The 22,992-nt window shown below is 36.9% G+C and overlaps 1 protein-coding gene across 1 annotated transcript in view; it reads right to left on the bottom strand.

Moving 5' to 3' along the window:
• Nucleotides 1-22,992, bottom strand: part of MYO3B (myosin IIIB) — a gene marked incomplete at its 5' end in the record, with an annotated part of 155,249 nt that overhangs the window by 36,710 nt on the left and 95,547 nt on the right. The window contains 3 exons of the mRNA XM_057379142.1: nt 5,322-5,460; nt 6,345-6,408; nt 14,583-14,703. Coding sequence (XP_057235125.1) covers nt 5,322-5,460; nt 6,345-6,408; nt 14,583-14,703 — 324 coding nt within the window. The remainder of the gene's footprint in view (nt 1-5,321; nt 5,461-6,344; nt 6,409-14,582; nt 14,704-22,992) is intronic.

The raw sequence follows: 22,992 nt of genomic DNA, 5'->3' as shown, positions 1-22,992 counted from the left end.
GGACCCAACACTGATCCCTGGGGAACACACACCCCTGCTGACTGGACACAAAGTACATGCAGCACATTCACCACTGCTTTCTGAGCCGGCCATCCAGACAGTTCTTAACAATAATGATTGCTTTGAGACACAGCTTTATTACTAGCTTATTTTCTCAAGAGACATCCTAAAAAATATTTTCTTATGATGATTTGTACTTATACATTTGCAAGGTAAAATGAATGATCTGGAAATATGATTTCCATTTACTAAACCCAAAGCCCAGGGGTAATCCTGGATTACTGCTGAGATCAGTAATCCAGTGATACTCCTTYAGGAAAAAAATAAAAAGAAGCTACTTTTTCTCCTGCACATGCCCAGTCAGATTTTGGTTTGAAAGCCACAGAACACTACTGTAGCAGGATCTATTCATAGATCTAATCTATTAGACATCCATTATACAACATTCCACACCAGCAACTCCTCTGCTGGAGCCTTCAGCTGCAACATGGCAAATAGTAATTCCTCTGTTATAGTGTAGTATGTAGCAGGAGAAATCTCACAGGCCTCACACATAGCTATAGCATGGTCAGTACAATCTAACATTATCTTGGCTTTTTTAGAGTTTCTTTTAACAGTCAAACTCTGCCATGATGATGCTATTTTATTTGCAAAAGAATGACCAACTCAAACCTGACGCACTCAAAAAAATCCTCTGAAACAAAACCAAATCTTCTGCCCCAAAATCCCCTAAACCCCAAAAATGTAGAGAATTTTCCACATAATTTTTTTTATAACCAAGAGACCAAATTCTGCTCACTGTTACGGTTTTGCTAACTACCATCAAGTTTTTTAATGATTTATATTCCCTCAATGTAAGATTAGTCTCAGTGGAGGGCTTAAAAATGATGAAGCAAAACTCCTCTTTAAACCACCAAAAATAATCCTAAATAGATTACAAATTCTTTCTTTAAAATTACTGACTGATAGGATTCTGAAATTAATGGCATTCACGTGCCAGTATCATCTCATCTCCCAATGACAACTAKCTGAAAGTCCATGCAGTATTTCATACTATATTATGTAGCAGTGGTTTTGTTTTTCMTTTAGAAAGGGAGGTTTGTTATAATGAAATCAAACAGGAAGCTGAGTTACACAAACAGCTAAAAGGCTTGGATTGATCTCTTTCTACTTGGAGAAAGTGAAGTGGCATCTTTGGTTACAAGGCACTCAGACTTGATACCACATTTTGTGTGAGATACWGCCTGTTCTTTACTATAATGCCTATTACAGTCATTCTGGGATATTGACTTTCTGTGAATCAAAGGATAAAAAGCGCCCCCATTTCCAAGTCTACTGATTATTGCTTTGCCATAGCCATTAACTTTTTTAAAAAAAGTAAAAATAGGAATTAAATGAGATCAGAGTTAAAACTCTACTACAGTGTTAAACTACCATGTAGGGTAACATGCTTCTCGATATTTAACAACCTTTCTTGTCACCTGCAAGTAGCAAAACATTGAATCAAGACTGTACTCTAGGGCTAAGATTGAGGCAGTTTAAAGTATTTTCAATAACAAAGTCTGGCTCAAAGAAAACTGAAGCAAAGAGCAAATATCCAAGCCACCTATTCTCTGTGGCTTAGGTATTTTTAACATCATTATGCTTCTTAGCAATAAAGTTGGAGAAGTCATCCGAGTCCCAGCTATTGATGAAGTCACCATTATTTAAAATTTCCTGTTTAGGGTGATGAAYCCATAAATATCATCTGTATGATGACAACCTCAGAGTAACATTTTGGGAATAATGTCTCCCATGCCCACAATGCTCCTACTAAAACATGTCCTCAGCACTTTCTCAGGTGGGTAGCAGCCTTCCTCCCCATCAAGCAGTAACTGGCCATATTTGATTATCTACTTGTACTCCATCACTACAAAACCCTTCACTTCATAYGTTTCTTCAAACCCAACACATCTACATTCGCCAAAACCCATTTTATGATTGGCTTACCAGAAAGGAAGAGAAAAATTATCAACACTAAGAAAAAAAAAAATTGTAAGAAAAACTTTAAAAAATGGGTCAGTCACTAATGAGACTCCAGTCTGAAACATGCCAAGACCTAATTCCTACTAGTTTTGAGAATATAAAAGATTAAAGAATCTAAAATGAAAGGTTGTACTGAAATGGACTATTCACCGCCTCAGATTGTGGCTACAGACACTGAAGACTGTATACTTCCAGATCTGGCAGAATCCTGGCATATTTCTCTACCTCTCACAAAGTTTCAGCATTGCAGTGTGAGGTGCAAGGCATAAACTGAACATATCCATAAGTCATATTGCTCCCCCATGGGAGCATGTCCACGGCCAGAGACTCTGTCTATTTTCACACTTGTTCAAAATGTCTGCCTAAGCATAAAAAAGAATGTAATTTTCTGGTCAATGCAGAGATACTATTAGCTTTTCTTTTGCAAAMCTTTTTCCTTTGCACCTCAGAAAATCTGTCACATTTACCTTTGAAGCAAAGTTACGTTAGTCAATTCCATAGGAAGCACTTACTTTTTATTAATAATTTCAAACATTCTYACCATCTATCTCATCTAAGAGAATACTACGACTTGGCCTCTAGAGATTATATTATTTTGATTCCTTCAGTACTACTTTATTGTGACTAGAATAATTAACTTCTGGCTTAATTGTTAMTAATGCCTGGACTCTCTGCCCAGGCACTGTGTCACAGCAGACACTGGAGGGAATTCTTGGCACTGTTACCAGTCTTGCCCCACTGCTCTGGCAGAGTGCAGGGGAATGTCTGTGCAGTGTAAAAGCAGCCCCTGTGACTCTATGCAATCMCAGCACATGGATGCACTTGCTATGTATGCAGTTTGGCCACACTGCTCAGCCTTTCTGTGACCCAGTGAGAAGGCTTTTGATGTGAAAAAGAAGATTTTGTTTCTGTATTAATTACAGAGTATAGTTTTTGCATGATTTTTGTGATAATTTCCTGGTGCATTCTCCCTTTGCCAATCTGCTAGTAAGAACAGGCAGACAGCGCTATTYGACAGCTGGATAAAAAAAATACATGTGAATAGTCTGCTTGATTAATACAAAAACATGCAAACTCCTATCAACCATTTTTTCCTTTTCTGTTCTGTCMCCTCTCTAGGCCTCACCTACCAAGGCCCGGAGACAAAAAAGCAGCCTGTCCTTCCTTTTGTGCTTAAGCCTGTATGTATACAGCGCTCCTCCTTAAGCAAGCACCAGCAGTGCTTCATAACTGGGTCACGGACAAGTGCAGAACCTGTCACATTCCCTTCTCCACTGGCCTCTTGTGCTTCAGGTCCAAGCACCACCAAGTTGAAAGACTAGTGCTGTCGTAATGTAACTTATAGATAATTAAAAATCAATCTCTAACATTGCAGAATAACGTTTCACAATGAAAAATAACAGTCTTTGCATTGTTTGGACCACCTAGTGGGCAGCTTTTTTTGTGTGAATAACAGCTTATGTAGTATTGCTCTACTTTATAAAGCACATGTATTTTTATACATGTTTTCTTACTCCAAAAAGATGTTTGCTATTTCACTTGGTTTTCAAAGAGCTGCAAGAATACTATCTGCTTAAAAGTATCGTTCAYATATTAAGGCTGAACACATACTGAGCATCATGTGAAAGCATCTGCATCTCAGAATGCAAGCCATGCTTTTAAAAGCACCCAGAGAAGTTATTATTCTTTATCAGGTTTACTTCCTTAATTGTTACTCATTGAAGTGTGATTTATATGACCATTTATCTGAATATTTTCATGCTTAACTARGAAACTCCTTACTTCTCTGCATTTGCATGCTTATTCATTTAAACATAGATGTTTCTTCAATAATTCAGATCAATGTTGCATTAATCTCCTCTTCAAATTTTATTCTTCTATCACTTCACATTTTTTGAACATTCTCTAAATCACTGGGTAACGACTCTGAATCATGTTTGCTAGAGATGTAATTCTGCCAGTTTTACTCTAATTGTTTTACCTCGGACACAAGGTCTTTGATTTCAAGAAAACCAGGTGCAGGGTACCATACAATATCCAGTGAGATTTCAAGATGATAGATTTGGGCCCTAACTGCTTCCCTCCAGAGGATTTGTGGCAATGAAGATAATGAAGATATTTTTGTTTGACAGGTTTATTGTTTAACATGCAATAATTTAAGATAGTAATGCAAACTTTCCCTGCAGTCTCACACTATGGATTCAAAACCCATATGGACAGAAATGCATGAAGAGAGAATAATGGATTTCTCAGTCTGCTGTGTTTACATACTGTTTTTAACATGGAAAGCACATTATGCCTGTGTAAAAGATGAAAAGCATTGGATTTGCATTATTTCTCATAACAGAAGGATCTCCCTATAAATACTTACCTTCTTACCTTTACACTGTAAATTGTTTTACTAAACTCTGTAAAATTTAAATTTCAGGATTAAGGCTTAACTATTCAGATAAATATTGGCAGATATAYAAGATGAAAGGTGTTCCATTAAATAAATAAACACAAATCTTAATATGTAGCACAACATTATAAACAACTCATTTTCAGTACTCACCTGGAGATTAATTTACTATCACATACATTTTGGCTCTGGTTACAGATATCACATTACTTCACCTTGAATTGTGAAAGTTATTCTACAGTACAGTTACAAAGTCTGCATTCCATTCACAGATTTGCAAAGGCAGGGTGATTGCAATACCAGAGAAAAGCATTGTAATAGATAATGATTTCCTGGAATATCCAATGAAAAACCAAGTAAAACTCAAAAAAATTCAAAATGTTTTACTTCAAGTTTTTAAACTCTTGCTGAACATAGCAAAAAAACTATAACAGCAAATAARATACAAAAATACACTGCATAGATTGTAGAGTTATTGCAGACTTTCCTGTGTTGCTGACTGAATCTTTGTGTGTGTGAGCAAACTAATAAGTCTTTCACTCTGCCAACCATGAGAGATTCCATTACTCTTGGACTTCTGAGATTGTAAGGCAAAGGAAAGCTGAAGCTCCTGAAGGTAGATTTGATTTCAATACAAGGTATTTGGGGTATGTAACAACACTTTTAATAGAAGGTGTATTTTAAAAGTAATTTTATTTTTGCCTCTGTAATAAAGACACTTAGGGGATTTTTCATATTTTTAGGGTGAAAACATGTAGAAGAAAGYTTTTTCCTTTATGTTTCTTTCATTTCAAGGGATAGTTAAAATATCAATACATAAAGGAAGTTACATGCTGACAACACACAGCTTATAAGTAGTAACAAAATATCTCTGCTACTTTGCAATATTTCTTACCTCCTTTTTTAAGGGATCTCAAGAGACTTGACAACTGATGGTCTTCAACTGTCTGGGATTGGCCAACTGATTGTGAATCGTTATTTTCAAATGAAACTTTTTGAATAACTGAAGAAGCAGAAATCTCATCCAAATTATTCTGGAATRAAGAATACTGGTTTAGGCACATAAGATATGTATTGATTCCACTTGGTCATGATAACTTACAGCTGTGATCTCACAGAGACCAACTTGTTATTTTCYAAGACTCCCTGAAACATCTAATCTGGATTCAAGTTACACAAGATTCTTGTGGCTTTCAGCAACACCGACTTAGCAACCATGTCACAAACATTTGTTTACTTTTTTCCATTTAACTTATTTATCCCCCTTTCCTCATGCAGTTAAATCATAGCATGCACTGTATGCTGATTTCCTCTCATAGTTAATTTGTATCTTTAGAAAAAAGCTATAGGAAGGTATTAATCTGCTTAATATTTCTAAGTACATCATCCAAGGGATTTTGTTTTTTTAATCTTACATATGCTCAGCAGAGTTACTGGCAAAAACTGTACATTTTCTCCATTTCATCCTTTCAACATCAAATGGTAAGCAGCAAAAATTGGATCAGACTTCAAAGACTGTGCTGTGCTCCAAGTCACAGAGCGACTCCTCCATTTCACATATTGAATTCGAGCAGGATATCAAAGTGCTACCAAAGAACCTCAGGTCCTTACTAAAAAAGAGTCTCTAACATCTGTAGAAAGTGAAGTGCACAGACAAATCACCTCAGGGAGCAGCTAGCATTTATTCTCAGCAGCAAATTTCCAGCCTTTTGATTCTCTCATTCACTGTACCTCCCTGTCTCTCTACAGAACTAAAGTTCTTAGCAAGCAGGCTTTTGTCTCAAAGACTTCAAAACATCACTAACGGTTTCATGTTCAGATGGCTATGCCAAGCAGCCACGAACACATTGCAGAACTGTGGACTCAGGAATTTGAAGTTAAAATGTGATGTTGTTTTAGAATATAAACTTAGTAGTACCTTTTTAGTTTGTTTGTCAAGAAAATCAGGCACCATGGGAGAAGACTGGCTACTGGTTTGCTGCCTAAAGGAAAAAAAAAGAAAAAGGTAGTTAAAATACTGTCATTTCTTCACTGTTCTAAAAGGTTTACTGGCATACACACTTTTTTTGCTGATTTTCCCTTTCTCCCCTCCCCCAATTTCTAAATAAGCACGTACAATCAATTCAGAATAAAACGCAGAACAGTCCCATTTCCTCTTATAAGAAAGTGCATGCTGTTAAATACAGCAGCAGGTTATGAAAAATTAGTCATTAAAAATTTGTGGGTCCATGCAGATGTGTAAAATGAGTTCATGAGAATTCAATGAAATTGAAGAAAAGTATTAATTTGCTGAGATTTTACATGAAACTTTTTTCCCAGGGCTGTGAAAAGCTGTTTTGCAGAATTCAAACTTAKACCCTCAAAATTTGAGGGATGAGGAAAAAGCAAAACATGTGTTCTCCTAAAGCCATTTGGGTTAAGCACAGAGCAAGATGTCTTAGATTCTTTGTCTATATCTGTTACTATTTTACCATCACATTATGTCACCATAAAAATATTAAAGGCCAACTCCTACTCTCATTAATGCTGGTTATAGTAACATAAAAACCTTCTGCAGGCCCTGATCCTTGTCAGGTCTTTGAAGTCAATGGATTTCTTCAACAGTGAAGTCCATCCAGACAGAACTTGTTTCAGAATCTTCAGCTATGCAATACCAAAAAAAGATGCTACAAATTTCATTCAGTGGATTAAAAAAACTGAGGTACAAGATTTTATTGGGTATGCTCATGGTCCTCAAACTGGGATTAAAACCAAAACTTTCTGATTGTCAAAACAGAATGAAGCTTTCATGAGCATGTTAAACTATCATCTTTTCTGTAACGTTGCAATTTCATGACTAAACTTTGGATTTGCATGTCAGATTAGGGGAATTTAAGTTCACCTTTATTCTTTGACACTAACAAAGAGAACAATATTCCGCCTAAACTGTAACTTGAATTTAAACTTGTGTTTTCCTTAGAGGAAATGAAGGGATCCATTTCAGAAATGCATTACAATTTGGTACCGGCACACTCCTTGAACTGGAAAGTGTAACATATGTCTAAGACTCTATTTGACACTACATTTGTGCATATACCATATTATCTGTAAAGTTCTTTATTATTGTTTATGTTGTATATATATTATTTAGATAATAATTTATTTAGTAGCACTGGTTAGACAACTTGACACATTTCCCCAAAATTTCTTCAAGTATTTTTTGAGATGATGCACTCCCCCTTTCCCAAATATTGCTGCAAATAAATCAAATACAAGGTTAAAATTATGAATAATCCTCAAATATCATTGTGGTGGATGTCAGAACCAAAATTTGCTGTCAGATCAGTATGTACCAAATGGCCTACAATGCCAAAACCAGACTGAATCATCATATATGTTTAAATATTCAGATTTTGGRGTGGTTTGGATCTGGATCCAAATTTGCAGCATGAAAATAACCTCTGTTTCCTATTAAAAAGTTACAGATCTTTGCCATGGCTAGAACCCTGTATAAAGCACAAAGGAAAAGATCAGTAACTTGCCTTCTGTACAGCTTAAGCTAACAAAAGTCAGCCTCTAGAATCTGGAAGCCCTTGAACCCCAACTCTATGTCAGGATCCCAGTGATGCCATTTCTAATTAAATCAATCCTAAATTGGCTTGCCCAGGGTTGCTCCTAAGCGTATTTGCTGCAGGGAGCCCATCCTTCCACAAAAGGTACTGTTGCTACTAGAAGTATGTACATGATTATTAGCTGCTACTCATGAGCTTTTCATTGCACTGTTYTTCCCCCGTCTTGTTAAGAAGGAGGAATGACAGAATGGTTTGGTGGGCACCTGGCAGCCAGCCAAGCTCAACCCACCTCAATGTCAAACTGACAGGGAACACTTCTGAAAACATGGTATCAACTGCAGATCTGGGTTCATGTGCCTGGTTTCAGTCAGGCAACTCAACAATTTGCTGCTGACTGTTCAGCTACTGAGCTATAATGCGCCTCAGTCTTCACATACAGGCTGTCTATAAATCACTCAATTAGCCAGAAACAGAGAGAAACATTGATTCTTAAGGTCTGTCTACACATCTGTATAGTGTGTAGACTCACTGTCCTTAGCACTGAAAGCAGTTGAACCATAGTAACAYAGATCTAGTAGCGGAGATTATCTTACGCTGGGAAAAAAACCCTAGTTTTGGATTTACTCTGGCCATTACAAGTATAAGTAATGACACTTGCACTTTCATTATTTAAATGCTCTTGAAAATTAGAAATTAGTTAGAAACGTTCCTAGAAATTCTACTACAAATAGTACAGCCCATTTTGCAAAAGTAATACTTTACAGAACAGAACAAATTCAATTCCTTCCAGTGTGGGTAGATGAAAAGTTCCAAAGGGATGGGGAGGAGGGAAAAACCAGATGACACTGGAAAATTGTGCCCGAATTCCCATTTACACCTTTAAAAATCTAGAATAACTATTTAAACTTATGAACTGTAAACTAATTAGAAGCTCACATGACATCAGAATCAGGCCCATGGATTCCACAGCATGCCGATTGCAGACTTCCTATTTCCATCACAAGCAATAATCTTAATGCTTGCTATGATTAAAAATAGGAAAYTGAAGCTACTAAAGGAAATCTGAGTGCCTTTATACCAGCTCTTCTTACGAAAAAAAAAATTCATATTCAAAAGATGACTTMTACAAGAAATTGCAATGTGATCTTGACAGAAACCAAAATCTTCCAAGGAGAAAATGTAAGAAAGGGAGTAAAYCACCAATGACATTCTTCTGAAGATCCTGAAAAAAGATAGATTTCAAATGTGGACATGTGACCTTTTCAATCAGCTCTCCATGCAGAATAGAAGCACATCAASATAGTTATTATTCTTCTTTTCCTTTTAATCAAAAGAATTCATGGAAGGCTTTATTAYAGACTGACAGATTGAACCTCACTTTAGTGAGAGTCAGGYTGCAGACCAAGTCAAAGAAGCCACAGTAAAGGATAGAAGAGCTTTTATATGGAATAAGTGAATTCAYATTGGACCAGTTTCTGAATGGAACTGTGCTCATGCAGCTGAAATCATGTTTAATCTCAATTCTCAGTGATATACAGAATATTATGTTTATGTGCTAATCCACCAGTGCCCATGCAGATAAATCCATATTGCATGATATTTCAATGGGCCTCCAGCTGTAGCAAACCACTGAGAAATGAAGCTAAATCATTTTTTTAGGCACAGCAACAATGCCACTGTGAGTAGGGCAGACACATGGAGAATTCCTCTAGAATGATTTCTATACTTCCTCCCCATACTGATGCAGCAACAGCTGGTGGCACTATGATGCTATAAAAGTGGCTGGATTTGTGATGCCAAACCCACTGGCACAGACATGTTACAGTTCAAGAAGTCACTATGCATTTACAAATCATAAAAACACTTTGACAAAGTCATCCCCATTTTCAGAGAAAAATCAGCTATACATACTCTTTTTTCAAACCTACACTGATGGAGCTGTCAAAATTCCCAAGGAAATTTAAACACAGGGTTTAACTCAGCTTACTATCAGTAAGTTGTTCTTGACATCTAACCTAACCTTCTGTTGCTGCAATGCAAGCCCATTATCGCTCTCTTGGTTCTCAAAGGAGAATAGTTAGTTCATTTTCTCTTCACACTAAGCTTTCATGATTGGAGAAATGATGCCACATGACCCCTAGTTTTTTATCTCCCCTAGAGATCCTCCTTTACCACAGTTTATAGAGATATGTGGTCATTTTTGTTGCCAAAGGACTTGCTAATTTTCTTCGAGTGCAGTTTCTCATATACTACCATAAGAAATTCTTGACAGGGATGAGAAAATGTTATGATGCACATGTGAGTYGAATGTATCCTCACTGCTAGTGCCCAGTGTAAATTTTAAATAATTACTGACTTTCATATTGTGGTTCATGATATTTCATTTAACTGTTTCTWATTCAAATCCTACCCTCTTAAACCCTTGTACCATCACTCAGTACTGATACAAATTTAGTAATCAGATTCTTCATCAGATTCAAGCCATTAGTGAACAGAAACAGACCCATTTCTAGACCCTGACTTTCAGATCATAACTCCTATAGAAGTGCTTGAGAAATAATTGTTCTTTTTCTATAACTTTTAAAACACCTAAATTGGTGTGCCTGTGTARCTTTGTATAGATTCTATTATACAACCTTTATTACCTAAGGTTCATGTGAATGTCAAGAATTTTGCTAAAAAGAATGGTTTTTGAGAACCTAAGCTGACCAAAGCCTGAACATGATACCAAATCGCTAAAAAGAGAAAGATATAAGGAGAAAAAAGTCACAATGAACTCAGTTCAAGAGTATGAACTGCTGTTTATGTCAGGTACCTTCTACCACACACCCTTAAAACACAGAGCTCCACAGGAAACAAAGGAGCAAAGGAACGAAGTCACTGACAGAGTTATAGACACAAACCTAACTGATGTGTAACAACATCACTACATGGAAACAATGCTTTCTGCTATACAACAGTAGAAAGGCACTGCTCATGTACATGTAGCTAAGTTATAYTGTGATATTTAGCAGCCAGTGAGCTACAGTACAGTGAGCAACAGAAAAAACAGTACAGTAAGTATTTTCCAGGGTAAGTATCAGATCAGCATTACTTAACACAATTTTCATTTGGGAAGGAAATGGAAAAGATGATGATGCTGGAACATGCAGGTTACAGATACTTTGATGGGGTTCTAAAGGGATTTAAAGATATTTGAGAATGACAGTCCTGTCTGAACAAGAAGATGAACAAGGTAGGGTAGATTAAGGTGCTTAGTCAATGAACTGTAGATTATCCTGCTAAGCAGGAACATTTCTGAAAAATATATTCACTAGAAATCTGTCTATCTAACAAGTCCAAATCACATAAGGTTTTAGAAAATGACTTCCTCCTTTCCCATAAATTATTCCTAATTAGCTCAAAAGTTCCCTAATAATAACTTGGAATTTTAGCTATGCCATTGCAAAATGCAGCATTTTTGTTCTCTGCAATGATCAATTGCAAAATGGAGGCAGACATCAAGTAAGGTTGGTRTCTGTGCTCTCCTTGTGAGAGAAGACCCCACCATACTCCTCCCTCTCTGCTGCCTATTCACTTGTACACAGAATGGTAAACCTGCAATTCAGCTGCTGTAAAAATGGCTCAGAAAGGCTTCCACTTTCCTCATTTGAACTGTGAATCATGTTTGACTCATGTCTTGATCATGTTTGACTTTAAAATAGTTGCCATTTTTAAGGTTTGATTGTGATTCAGTCCCTTGCTGCCACACAGGCCTGCCTGCAGGTTCCTCTCAGTGGCTGATGTTGTCAAGGCTTGGCAAGTGTCTCATACACACATGGCTTTTGGGGAATAACTCAAACTTAGTGTCAGCTTCCCACATGCACAATTATTCCCAGGATCCTGTTTCAGCAGGAGTCACAGACACTTCCACAGCTTTGTGGAACTGAATAGAAAAACAATTTTTCAATGAAACAAAGCCACCTCCCTGCTAATATTTACATTAGCTATTTCTATTCCTATCAGATCCTATCTCAATGAATCCATAGTTATTTGTGACATCAGCTTTGCATTTGACTAGATTACCAAGTCAAGAATATAAATGCATGCGATATTTTAACATGTTAAAATGYTAAATGAACAAATGTGTGTATTTAATTAGTATCCTATGTCATTTATTAGTTAGTTTGATTATGTCCTGCATTCACTGACTGAAATGCACRAGCTAGGTTTACAGATTCAATTTCTTCTCAGGAATTAATTTTTCTTTAAAGTGCTCATTTCTCCTGAACACTTAGMAATTCATCACTTAGTAAAACTGAGTGATTTATATATAACACTGCARCTTAGTTTTTAAACAGATCTTTAAAAAGCAGCAGGTTGCCATACATTGAAATGTAAAATACAATCCTTTGCAAACAACAGAATTGTGTATCATTTTGCATTTTGCTTTCTGGTCCCAAGTATTTTAAGCTCATTTATCATTTTTCAAAACTACCAGTTAGGGGAAAAAATACCGAAACCCAAAAAAACTAACCAAAAGTAAAAGAAATTACAAGGAAAAAAAAAAAAGGAAAAAAAAAGAGAGAGTGGTGTTATTCTATACTTTAGTTCCACAATATGTGAAGCAACAGTGAGGCTGCTTTTTCTAGGATCAGATTACCAGCTACTGCCTTAAGCACCTGCACTATTTTTCAAAAACCTTTCTGTTTCCTACAAGTTTCCTGTATGACTGAACAGCTACGTGCTTAAAACAACAGCCCAGTAAYAGCTACATGAGAAAAGCCAAGCTTGATTTATGGGAGCTAAGTTACTGGATTTAGTCCCAGGTTTCTAAACACTACYTGTGAAATGCTGACATTTTCAAGTCTTGCTGAAATCACTGGAACCTGAGGCCGTTGCTGAGAAATTTATGGGATTAGGCAAATAATCTGCAGTATTTGTTYGGGTTAAATTGAGAACTGCCAGCACTAATGGCAGTTTCCCAACTCCAGGCAAAAGAACTTGTTTATCTATCTGACTACACACAGCAATCATGGCTCTGTGCAAGACCTCAATTGCCAATGTATTTTACATTACATCTTCAGGTCAGATATCTAAATGCATTTAAACATTGATTTCAAWGTAAGTTTGGTGGCTAAATAGCCTCAAAGGCTGTATATATGTACTTCATAGAGCCCAAATTTACCCCAACAGTAACTGAACCATAAACCCTTTGGACCCTTAAAATATGTACAATTTAGACAACTTGTATCAAATCCAAATAAATTTATTTGGTGAGCAATGAAATTCCATAGACAGTTTAATGCAAAAAGGAAAGAAAATAATTCCTATACATGAAATAACTGAACAGAAAAGTTTAAAGAGGCTCTGTGCCACCAAACAAGTCCARATGAAAAAGTCTATTTACACTGTAAATAATTATAATTCTGGATGCCAAAGACAACTGACAGTAGAGATCTAATATCTTATCAATTATGATTGCTTTCAACCATTAGTGCAGATTGGAGAACAAATGACGTGTGATCATCAACAGTCCTAAAGAGATCACAMTATACACACCCCTTAAAGACTTCAGAAACAGAAGGCATTGCATGTGCATGAAGGGAATCATAAATCAGGAAACTCATTCCCATGTGAGAAGTCAAGCAACCCCAAAACAGAGCTATGATGGTAAGAAGCAGTGGGCTTGTTCTTTACCCTGAAAATTATTACCAAAACTATTTATTTATTTATTTGGTCCCTGTCCAATGGCCTGAACCTTATTCTTGCTGAAACAGGATACTTGATTCAAGGGAGAGATCCTGGAGCACTGTTAACCTGCAAGAATGCAGGTGGYTGCACCTGAACAAAGTCCTATGCTCTAGTGTATGTAGCAGAGTTAGCATTTGAGTGACAAAACTCAATGTTATGAGCATACACAGAAAAAGAAATAACCATTAACTTCTCCAGAATAGTTTCAGCAGGAGAGATCTCATAACTCTCAGTCACCGAAATTAATAAAAGGGATTAGTCCTGCAAATGCAGCCACCTGTCCTAGAGCACAGTAGGTGAGTCAGATGTAACAGATCCCTTTTGCTTCTCATACCCAAGGAAGTGTCAGGGGGAGATTTGTCCASTATGAATCCATTCCTTAAAGGGATAAAATACTTTTTCTCTTCAAAAAGCAGAACACCACTATGATTTATAGTATTCCTAGGCTTTCTGTCAGTGACTTGTCCATCTGCTTTTGACAGCTCTTTTCCCTGTCTCAATGCTGGTCTGCATGGAGCTTTATAGGCACAGAAGGSTAACTTTCTACTCTTGGACATTTAATAACAAGAACTGCAGTCAATCCCAAAATGCTGAGAACCTGCAATTCTGTCTGCAATCTACAGTACTTTGGGTACCTACAAGAAGTGCAAAGAAAAAGGACAACAACCCAGAGCAAACTGCACCTTTCCACTAACTGGGAGACCAYGAGATGAGTAAGCTGGAGGGGTAAYTTGCTAACCTACAGGTGCTCATCCTCAGAATATGGCACACTTTCTAAGAGATGGCTGAATCATGATCACCTGCTTCTTTCAGGTTTCATTGTGTGGGAAATTGCTTTTGTTAAAGAAAAGATAGCAAAGGATTCAACTTACCTGTCTTCTTCGCAGCCAATATCCGAAGTAGAGCAGCTGCTTGTAAGCTGAGGATCTGATACACACTCAGTGCTGKTTTTCAATCTTGTGTAGTTTTTACGGACAATATATCCCCTAAAAGCTAAAAAACATAGTTACRAATCAGAAAGATTCTGCAGAGCCTGAAATGCAGACTGGCACCTGCCTCTTCAGGGCAGACCTGAATGTCCCCAACTTTTACTGATTTAGTGGACAAGAACACTTAGCACCTCACAGGAGTGACTCCAATGTTTGCAATGTGACCAACACCTGGAAATTCTAAAGAACTTTACACTCTCACTGTTACAGTGACCACTTGGTACAGTCCAGGCGAGGAAAACAGGCCTCAAAAAGAAAATGCGTCTAATTTAATCAGGAATCCAACCCAGAATGCATTAAAAGAAAATCACCCCTAAAAYAACTCCTTTAATCACAACTTCCCTGATTTGAGCTACTCATACTTTTAAAGAAYAGGAAGCTTTACTTTTATTGTGGGGCTGTGGGGTGAGGAGCCAGGGACAGATCTATTCAAATACAGATATACACAATTCTTAATGTCTTTCATTTTTTTCAATTAACTGTAACCATAATAAAACATTTAAAATGCCTCTCATTAAAGCAAGGAAAAATGTATAGAGATTAGAATTTACACCATTCCTAAAAAAAAAAAGCAGAGCAAAATAATCACTAAAAATAAATTAAATAGGAAGCATGCAGTGGAATGAAATGATAAAGAAAATGGCAATGAATAACATTTTGAAGATACCTACATCCTTTATTTCCATAGACTGTCTCTGGGTTTSGGTGCCTGAATAGCATAATTATTTATATAGTTTCATCTTGAATTTTTTCCCCCTTGAGCAGTAATAAAGCTSCAGCAAAATAACAGATAGCAATACATACTGCTCTTAGGACAAAGGACAAAAAAGSTTGCAGTACACACTTAAACTCACAAAATTTAAATTTTGTTTTTGTAGGGTTTATTTCAAGCATTATTTTAAGTAGAAATACCTAAGGAGAGAAATGACTCAATAATGAAAAAAGTAAATACAGTATCAGTGTCATTGTTTCAGTGTACAATAAGCAGTTGCTGAATAAGAAGGCTGAGGGCTGTGGGAGAAAGGAGGTGTTTACTAGTCCACTGCAGTTTAAACAGTGAGACAATATGTAAAAGAACATTTGAACTAAGCTGAAGAAATACTATGATTTCTGAAAAAAAAAAAAAAAAAAGTTTCCTGTCCAGGAAAAGCCTTTAAGCACACTAAATGCATACACACCAGAGTCATTCTGAAGACTAATTACTTGAAGGAGAAGTGCAGCCCTCACTGGGATCCAGGGTTACATATTACAGTGGAATAGTCAGAGAAAAAAGGTCTAGACAACCCCATGCAGGATCAGGGTCATGATAACATTGTAGATTACAAAAAAAAAATCAGGAGACACAATAAATATTGAATAAGTTGAGGAACAGAGAAATTGATCAGAAGATTAACAAGATTTCTCTAGATCTCATACTTCTGAATTTTATGASAGCACTGAGTTTTCTGGGATAAGAAACACAAAAAATGTCTTTTAATGAGAGGTTATGAAAATAAACAACCACTCACTTTACAGAAAGCATGACAGAACTTTGGCCTGCTGAGGTGTTGAACCAAATACAGAGCTCAGGTATCATGAGGCTTGAGGAACTTTCATCCCTTAATAATCAAATTAGAAAAGTCTTTCTGTCTGGCAGAGATGAGGCAAGCTCTCACTTGTCCCATGCGATCAGGCTTCCAATCCTTAACTATCCCCTACTGACCAGAGAAGGATCCTACTCTGCTCTCAGCAGCAGGGACAGCTGGCCAGCAGTCACCTCTCTGCAGCTGAAACAYGCTGAGTGTCAGCCAGTCGATGGACTGCTATAAAGAAGCACTGAAACGAATGAACTAATGAGATAAACTTCAGTTTTATCCTTAGTAGTTTCTCAGTTTTCAGTAATTCTTGGCATGTGTGTGTCTATAAATTCAACCCTGATACATGCTGTGATTTTATATTTTTAATTTTTTTTTTTTTCAGAGACTCTTATTCATGTCAGTATGACCATTTTGGTCTTTCTGCCATTCACTACACAAAAAMCAGCTATATCTGGTTTAATAAACATGGTTTTTGCCCTATCTTCTCTTCTCATTGGCATTTTCAAATTCACCTCTTCTTCAACATAACCTTCCCACAAGATGGTTTCTAACTTTCTTCCAAATTACCTTGAATCTGAAAGGTAAATGGCTGTGTTTTTCCCACTTTAGACTCCTGGGACAACTGAAGTAAAGGATAAACAAACTTCTTTCAGTCTCTCAAAAGGTTCATCAAGCACTAGTAGGACTGCATCTTTTCAACATTTATTAACAGGATCTATAATGTTTCAAAAGAAATGCATATGCAGAGAATTCTACTGGGGGAGTCTGAGAGGCTGGGAAGCTGCTCCATCACAGCAATTTGCATTACTGACTGGTGCTGGTTTTGACACTAAGCACTTGGCTCAAAGAGTGTGAAATTAGCAGACTCATGTTGCTACTGCTCCATGAACAATCACTGCATCATTGAAGAAGAATGATTACCAGCTGTCACCTCATTTTCACCTTATTCAGTCTATATTCCAAACTTTCCAGCAACAGTAGCTTTAACCCTGATCTTTACATAGCCAAAGATGACAGGATCTGAAAAGCAACTTAGGAACTGAACTTAATTTTAACACTTCTATTAGTAACTTGGTGCTAAATGCTTTATGTGCCACAAATTAGGAGAYGAATTTTTACTTCTTGTACTGATCATTTCTCACAAAGAGAGTTTTCTGTCAGATTAAGCACCTAGCAAACCAAGAATCTATTTACCTCAGGGAGTCTGAAATGCGGCATCTTGCAGTTAGAAACTTTTAAGGTCTAAACACCGAGGCAATATACATTACACACAATACTGCACAATTCCAGAAAGGAAAAGTCCAGGCATTTTCCTTCTGATTCCCACAGGAAATATATAATTACAGAGCAAATTGTGAAGCACAGTGTAAAAAGATCAAAGCAAAACAATCACAGGTCTATGAGAGAACTATAAAGAAAGGAGATGAAGCAGTTTTAAAACAGAAGAAGGATTAATTCTCAGTCATTAAAAAAATCACATGAAGCAGACCTTTTCTACACAGACACATTTTCATTCTACAGCATCACCTAAAAAGAGCATGTAACAGCAACTCAGAAGTGAAGGTTCATGCTTGCTAAGAATGGCACAACACTTTCTTAATTTGTCTACTTARAAGAGCATTCAGCAGTTTAACTAACAGCACCTGAGAGAAATTAGAACCCAGGAATCTGATTATTCAGTCCAAGCCAAATTAATTCTAATGAGCAGTAGRAGGCATAGTCACATCCTTTGCTGGGTGCCATGAATACATCCCCTCTTTCAACCTCTCTAGATGGATACTGGGTGATGCCTGTTCATTAGCAGAAAAAAACTCCTCAGTTCTCCAGCAGAAGCTTTTTGAGAAGTAATGAATTCGCATGCACAAGCAGTAACTATCAGTAAGAAGCAAGACTCACTAAGGCTGTCATCAGGTCTGGTGCCACTGATGCACATCAGCACTTGGACATAGAGTTCACAGGGTCACAGAATAAGATGAGTTGGGACAGACTAACGAATATCTTCAAGTCCAACTCCTGGCCCTGCACAGGACCATCCCCAAGAGTCACACCAGTGCCTGGCAGTATTGCCCAAATGCTTCTTGAACTCTGTCAGGCTTGGTGCTGTGACCACCATGCATCACAGCCTCTAACCTCGAGACTTGGTCAAATAAAAAAGTAAAGATGACTGAAACGCTGGCAATATCAACACGGAAAAGGAAGAGATCTTATTATACAATGTACATTGTCCCTTCCCAATTTTAGCATGAAATCCAGTAAGAATAGTCTCYATTTTTCTCTCCTAAAAATCAGGAGAGAAAAATCAGACATTTGATCATTGACAGAGCTTAGCTCAGAGATGAGGACAGAATATAAAACCCCATACTTTGAAACTGTAAGGCCTTCTCACTTTTCCTAAAATGCTCGCTGCATATGAGCATTAGGCCTTTAATGGTTATGAGAGATGTACTAAAAATGAAGAATTACTGGATGCCCTAAGCTAGCACAGAACACAATGGGATGGAAGAGTAAAATTCACCAAAGCTGTGCAGCCTGTACAAACTAGTCTGGTTTACCCTGAYGGTGAAATGAAGATAAATCAGTTCAGCTGCCATTGGGAGAAACAAGTCTTAAATGTTTTTTTACACTGATAATGTAGTTAAAAGACAGACAGCTACTGATGTAAAAAAAAGTAAAACTTGGTCTGCTATTTAAGAGCAATTTTCAAGAATTTTTTTTTTAAAAAACAGTTTTAGATACATTTATCAAGTGCTTATACAAGTTTTTTGAACATTATACTYATGTAATCCTTAGATCTATACACTGGTATTAGCTGAGTACATGTACACACACCCATACCTAGTGATACAAACAGATGGATAAATATAAGAATAAATATTCAAAAAATACTTGTCTTCTACTGAAGTAAACATTGTATTTTAGCTGCCGAAAATCCCAATGGTAACACTTTTATTAAAAGGTTGAATTTATTATAAATGTAAACATTTACATTGCAGCCGTTCTCTGACCTTCTTTTTTTTTATTAAAATGGAGTAAATTTTGCCAGAAGCACATGCTAGAGATATGTAAGCAAGACTGCATCAGCAGAAGTTACAGAAAGAAAGCAATTTACAAGGTGATGCTTCCTTCTGAACATCCATCACTTTTTAYTTAAGGAAAAGAGTCCAAATCCTGAGATCTTGATAAAGAATTTTCTAATACAATGTGACATATGGTGAGTGTGYGAGCACGTGTTGGAGGAGGAGATGGTGGCTCAATGGATTAGCCATTTGCCTTTCACCTCTGGAAGCATAGTTAAACTCAGTCTTGACCAGAGCTGCACAGTATATTCCAGATGGCTAAAGTGGGCCTAATTAAAATGAATTCAGTGATGTCACCTCGRATCTAAATGAATTGCATGCACCACTCATTTGGCATTTTGGCAATGTCAGTCCACAAATAAAATAACCAGATTAAAATCCTCTATTAAGTCTTTTGGGACAAGTCACAGTGCATGGAAATACATGCTATCATAACTAGAAAACATACTTTCATAATTGTATTATCTGTTGCTTTAAATTCTAATTAATTCATTAATCTAAAACAAATAAACATTAAATGGGATTCACATGTGAAGTAAATCAACGAAGCAACATTTCAGTCTGATGATTCAGTGGATATACACTGATTTAAACCAGCTGTGAATCTGGCAAAATAATTTAAAAAAAATCCTTGACAATATATTTTTCCTCTTATGTAGATGAGAATCAAAACACTATAAATCCCAATTACAAAGAAATACTCAGAAATGTAAAATGCTGTCATCTTAAACAGTTCCAACACAAAATCATTCTTAACAATTTGTCAGAGTTAAAAATTGGCATTTCCTAACCTTCACAGTTTGAGAAAGTGTGACTGGAAGTAGGAGGAAAGACCTGGTGTACCCTGTGTACCATTTTAGCCACGAGTTTAACATCTGCATTCTGAGAACATGAGACGGAGATACGTTGAAGCGGGGTAGMTTTTTCTTCCCCATTTAATTTAAATTCATAAATACTTTTTTTCCTAGACAGGCTTTCACCCCATCTGAAATAATGACTTTTTTTCTTGTAATATAATACACTCAGGAATTTTATCCTCATGTATATTGTGGGGGTTGTTTTTTTCCTAAGTTTGTTTTTTCTTCCAACATTTCTTCAATGGATACTGAACTGCTGGGCCCACAGAGATCTCCAGACCACCAGCTCATGTATTTGAAAGGCATCTGTTTATTTTTAAAATGCAAATGCAGCCTACCTCAAAGACTGACTCGCAAGAAATGAACAATCTGAACAAGTCAAGAGGTTTCCAATCAGGAGCTGTGTTCCTCCTTTATATCAGGCTATGATCACTTGCTGTCAAAACCACTTAAACAATATCCTGGAACCTGAATGAAGTCCCCCTACAATTAAAATGAGCAGGATAATCCTGCAAGAATTATTCAGGCAAATCATTTTTCACACAGTTTAAAGTAATGATAAGGTCATTTACAAAAGAAATCAGCGCCTTTGAAATGCTGACTTGTAGACAGAGGACTGCCTGGAGGAGGGCCATAGATAACAGTGAAGACTGGCCTCCTAACACTACCCTTGCAGTCTTTGGAACTGATTCTGATGAGGAGAAGGCCCAATAAGGTTAATACCCCTACTTTGATCTCTGTCAAAGCGTACCAGCAAGAATTAATTTACATTTCAGATGAAAAAGGTTGACAGCATGAAAAGGCATCTTGTTTCTGGTATGTGAATGTGCTGTAATAGATCGGGAATTCTGAAAGGAAGTTCTGAGGAAGCTAAAGGGATAAGCTGAGCGGCTGCTTTTATTGGGAAAGAGATGAAAGGAAAACAAATTTCAATATGCGCTGTTCTGTAGAAACATGTAAGCCAAATGCTTCCTAAATTCCAAGACCTGCTTGAGTGGGGCAGGGGGGAGGGAAAGGAGAGGGAAGTACATATAGTTTAATTATATGGTTTTGCTAATGTGGATGATGAATGCGAACAATTTATCTCACTGTCTGAAATGGCTCATTAAAAAAAAAAAAAATACAAAGGTGATCATACTCCATTTTACTAGAAAGCTGCCTTRAACTACCCTCACACTGTGAGACTGCAGAGAAGGGAGAGATTTAGAATAGCTTTTGTCTCCATGTCACTAGGCACTTGGACTGTGTAATGTAATGTAAACAACACAAAGACTGTCAGTGTATTTTAAAAGCCTGGAAAATGGCCATGATTAGCAAGCATAAGGTTTGATTTGAAACACAGAATAATCAGCCCATCGAGAAGAGAAAACCYGCATGAGAAATATTTTCAAATAAGAAGTCCTAGATACGGGTTTCCAAAGGCAGACAGAAAAGTGTCTCTATTTTTCAGAAAAATGTTTCTTGTTGTTATTATTATTATTATTGTTAATATTTTAATAATAATAATAATAATGATCCCGTTCTACTGGGGTACCAAAGACAGGAGGAGCAGCYAGCCCAATTAATACAAAGGTGCACTGTGTCACCCTGTAATCCTAATGTTTATTCACCCAGACTGACCATTGAAACAGTCAAGCTCCAGGTTATGARGGAAGACACTGTGCTGGTGGGAAGAGTACTAAAAACATTCCTCTGGCATTAGGTCCAGAGGGCTCAACAGCACYCAAATTCATTCCCACTGCCTCTGCTTGGCCATGCTCAACACWGTACCTAGAAGATGGCAGGAAGCAGCAGAGCTCTGAATCTCTCCCATATATGCTAACAGCACAATAGATCAGTAACTTTCTGTAAAGAGCTAAAAATCTGTCCAGATAAAACTAAGGCAGAACGTCCCCKGCAGTCTCCAAGTGATAATGCCACACACAAGCTTCCTATTGCCCCTGAAATAATTCTCACCTTAAAGAGTTGACAATAATTCATGGGTTAACAATTTCTCTACTTGAACAAAAGGCTGTTATATTCTATGTCCAGGTATATATATTCTTATAAAGCTAGCCAATTCTCCAGGAAATAGTGGCGGGGGGGACTTAAAGGCCTACTTTCTGTKCTCATTAAAACAACTGAAAATTACAACACAAAGGAAAAGGAAGAATGAGAGTGAGTACTTGTGCAGTCCTTCAGTGCTTGCTGCTAACAGAAGAAATAATTTCTTCCATTTAACAGAATATACTGCATTTAACCCCAGAGCTTCATGATTTTTCACAGCAGTATACATGCAAAACAACAAATTATTATTTGATCTCTATTATATTCTTTTCCTTTCTGTAACTAGAATGGTATTCTGTTTTCTGCTGGAAGTCAAAGTGATGCTTAAGTTCAGAGCAGCAAACTTAGACAACACAAAAATGTATTAATTTACTGGGAACGAAAATGAAAATGAGTAAAAGAATATTAGAAAAAATATTTTTCAAAATGACTTCTGACTATAAGATACAGAACAAGAGATGACAAAACTTAAGGAATTGTTGCACAGGAAGCTGGTAGGATAGAGGTGGTGTCTTGGTTTATCTGTAAAAATGTTTTCTACAACTCATTTTTTATCAGTCTTTCAACCTGGAGYTGGACATAGAGGATGTACTGCACTGTGTACTACACTGCATCATATGGARGCTGCTTCATATTGGCAGGATCTGAAAACACCATTGAGTTCACAGCACTGGTTCTTAAGATTTCTGTGCCATATGGTACTCTGCTCTCTACTAGAGATCTACACAGCCCTATG

This window comes from Malurus melanocephalus, unplaced genomic scaffold (genome assembly GCF_030028575.1).
Source record: "Malurus melanocephalus ecotype Western Australia unplaced genomic scaffold, MMel_1.1 scaffold_390, whole genome shotgun sequence".
NCBI lineage: Eukaryota > Metazoa > Chordata > Aves > Passeriformes > Maluridae > Malurus > Malurus melanocephalus.
Note: the sequence above shows the minus strand (reverse complement) of the source record. Positions and strands in the feature narration are given on the sequence as shown.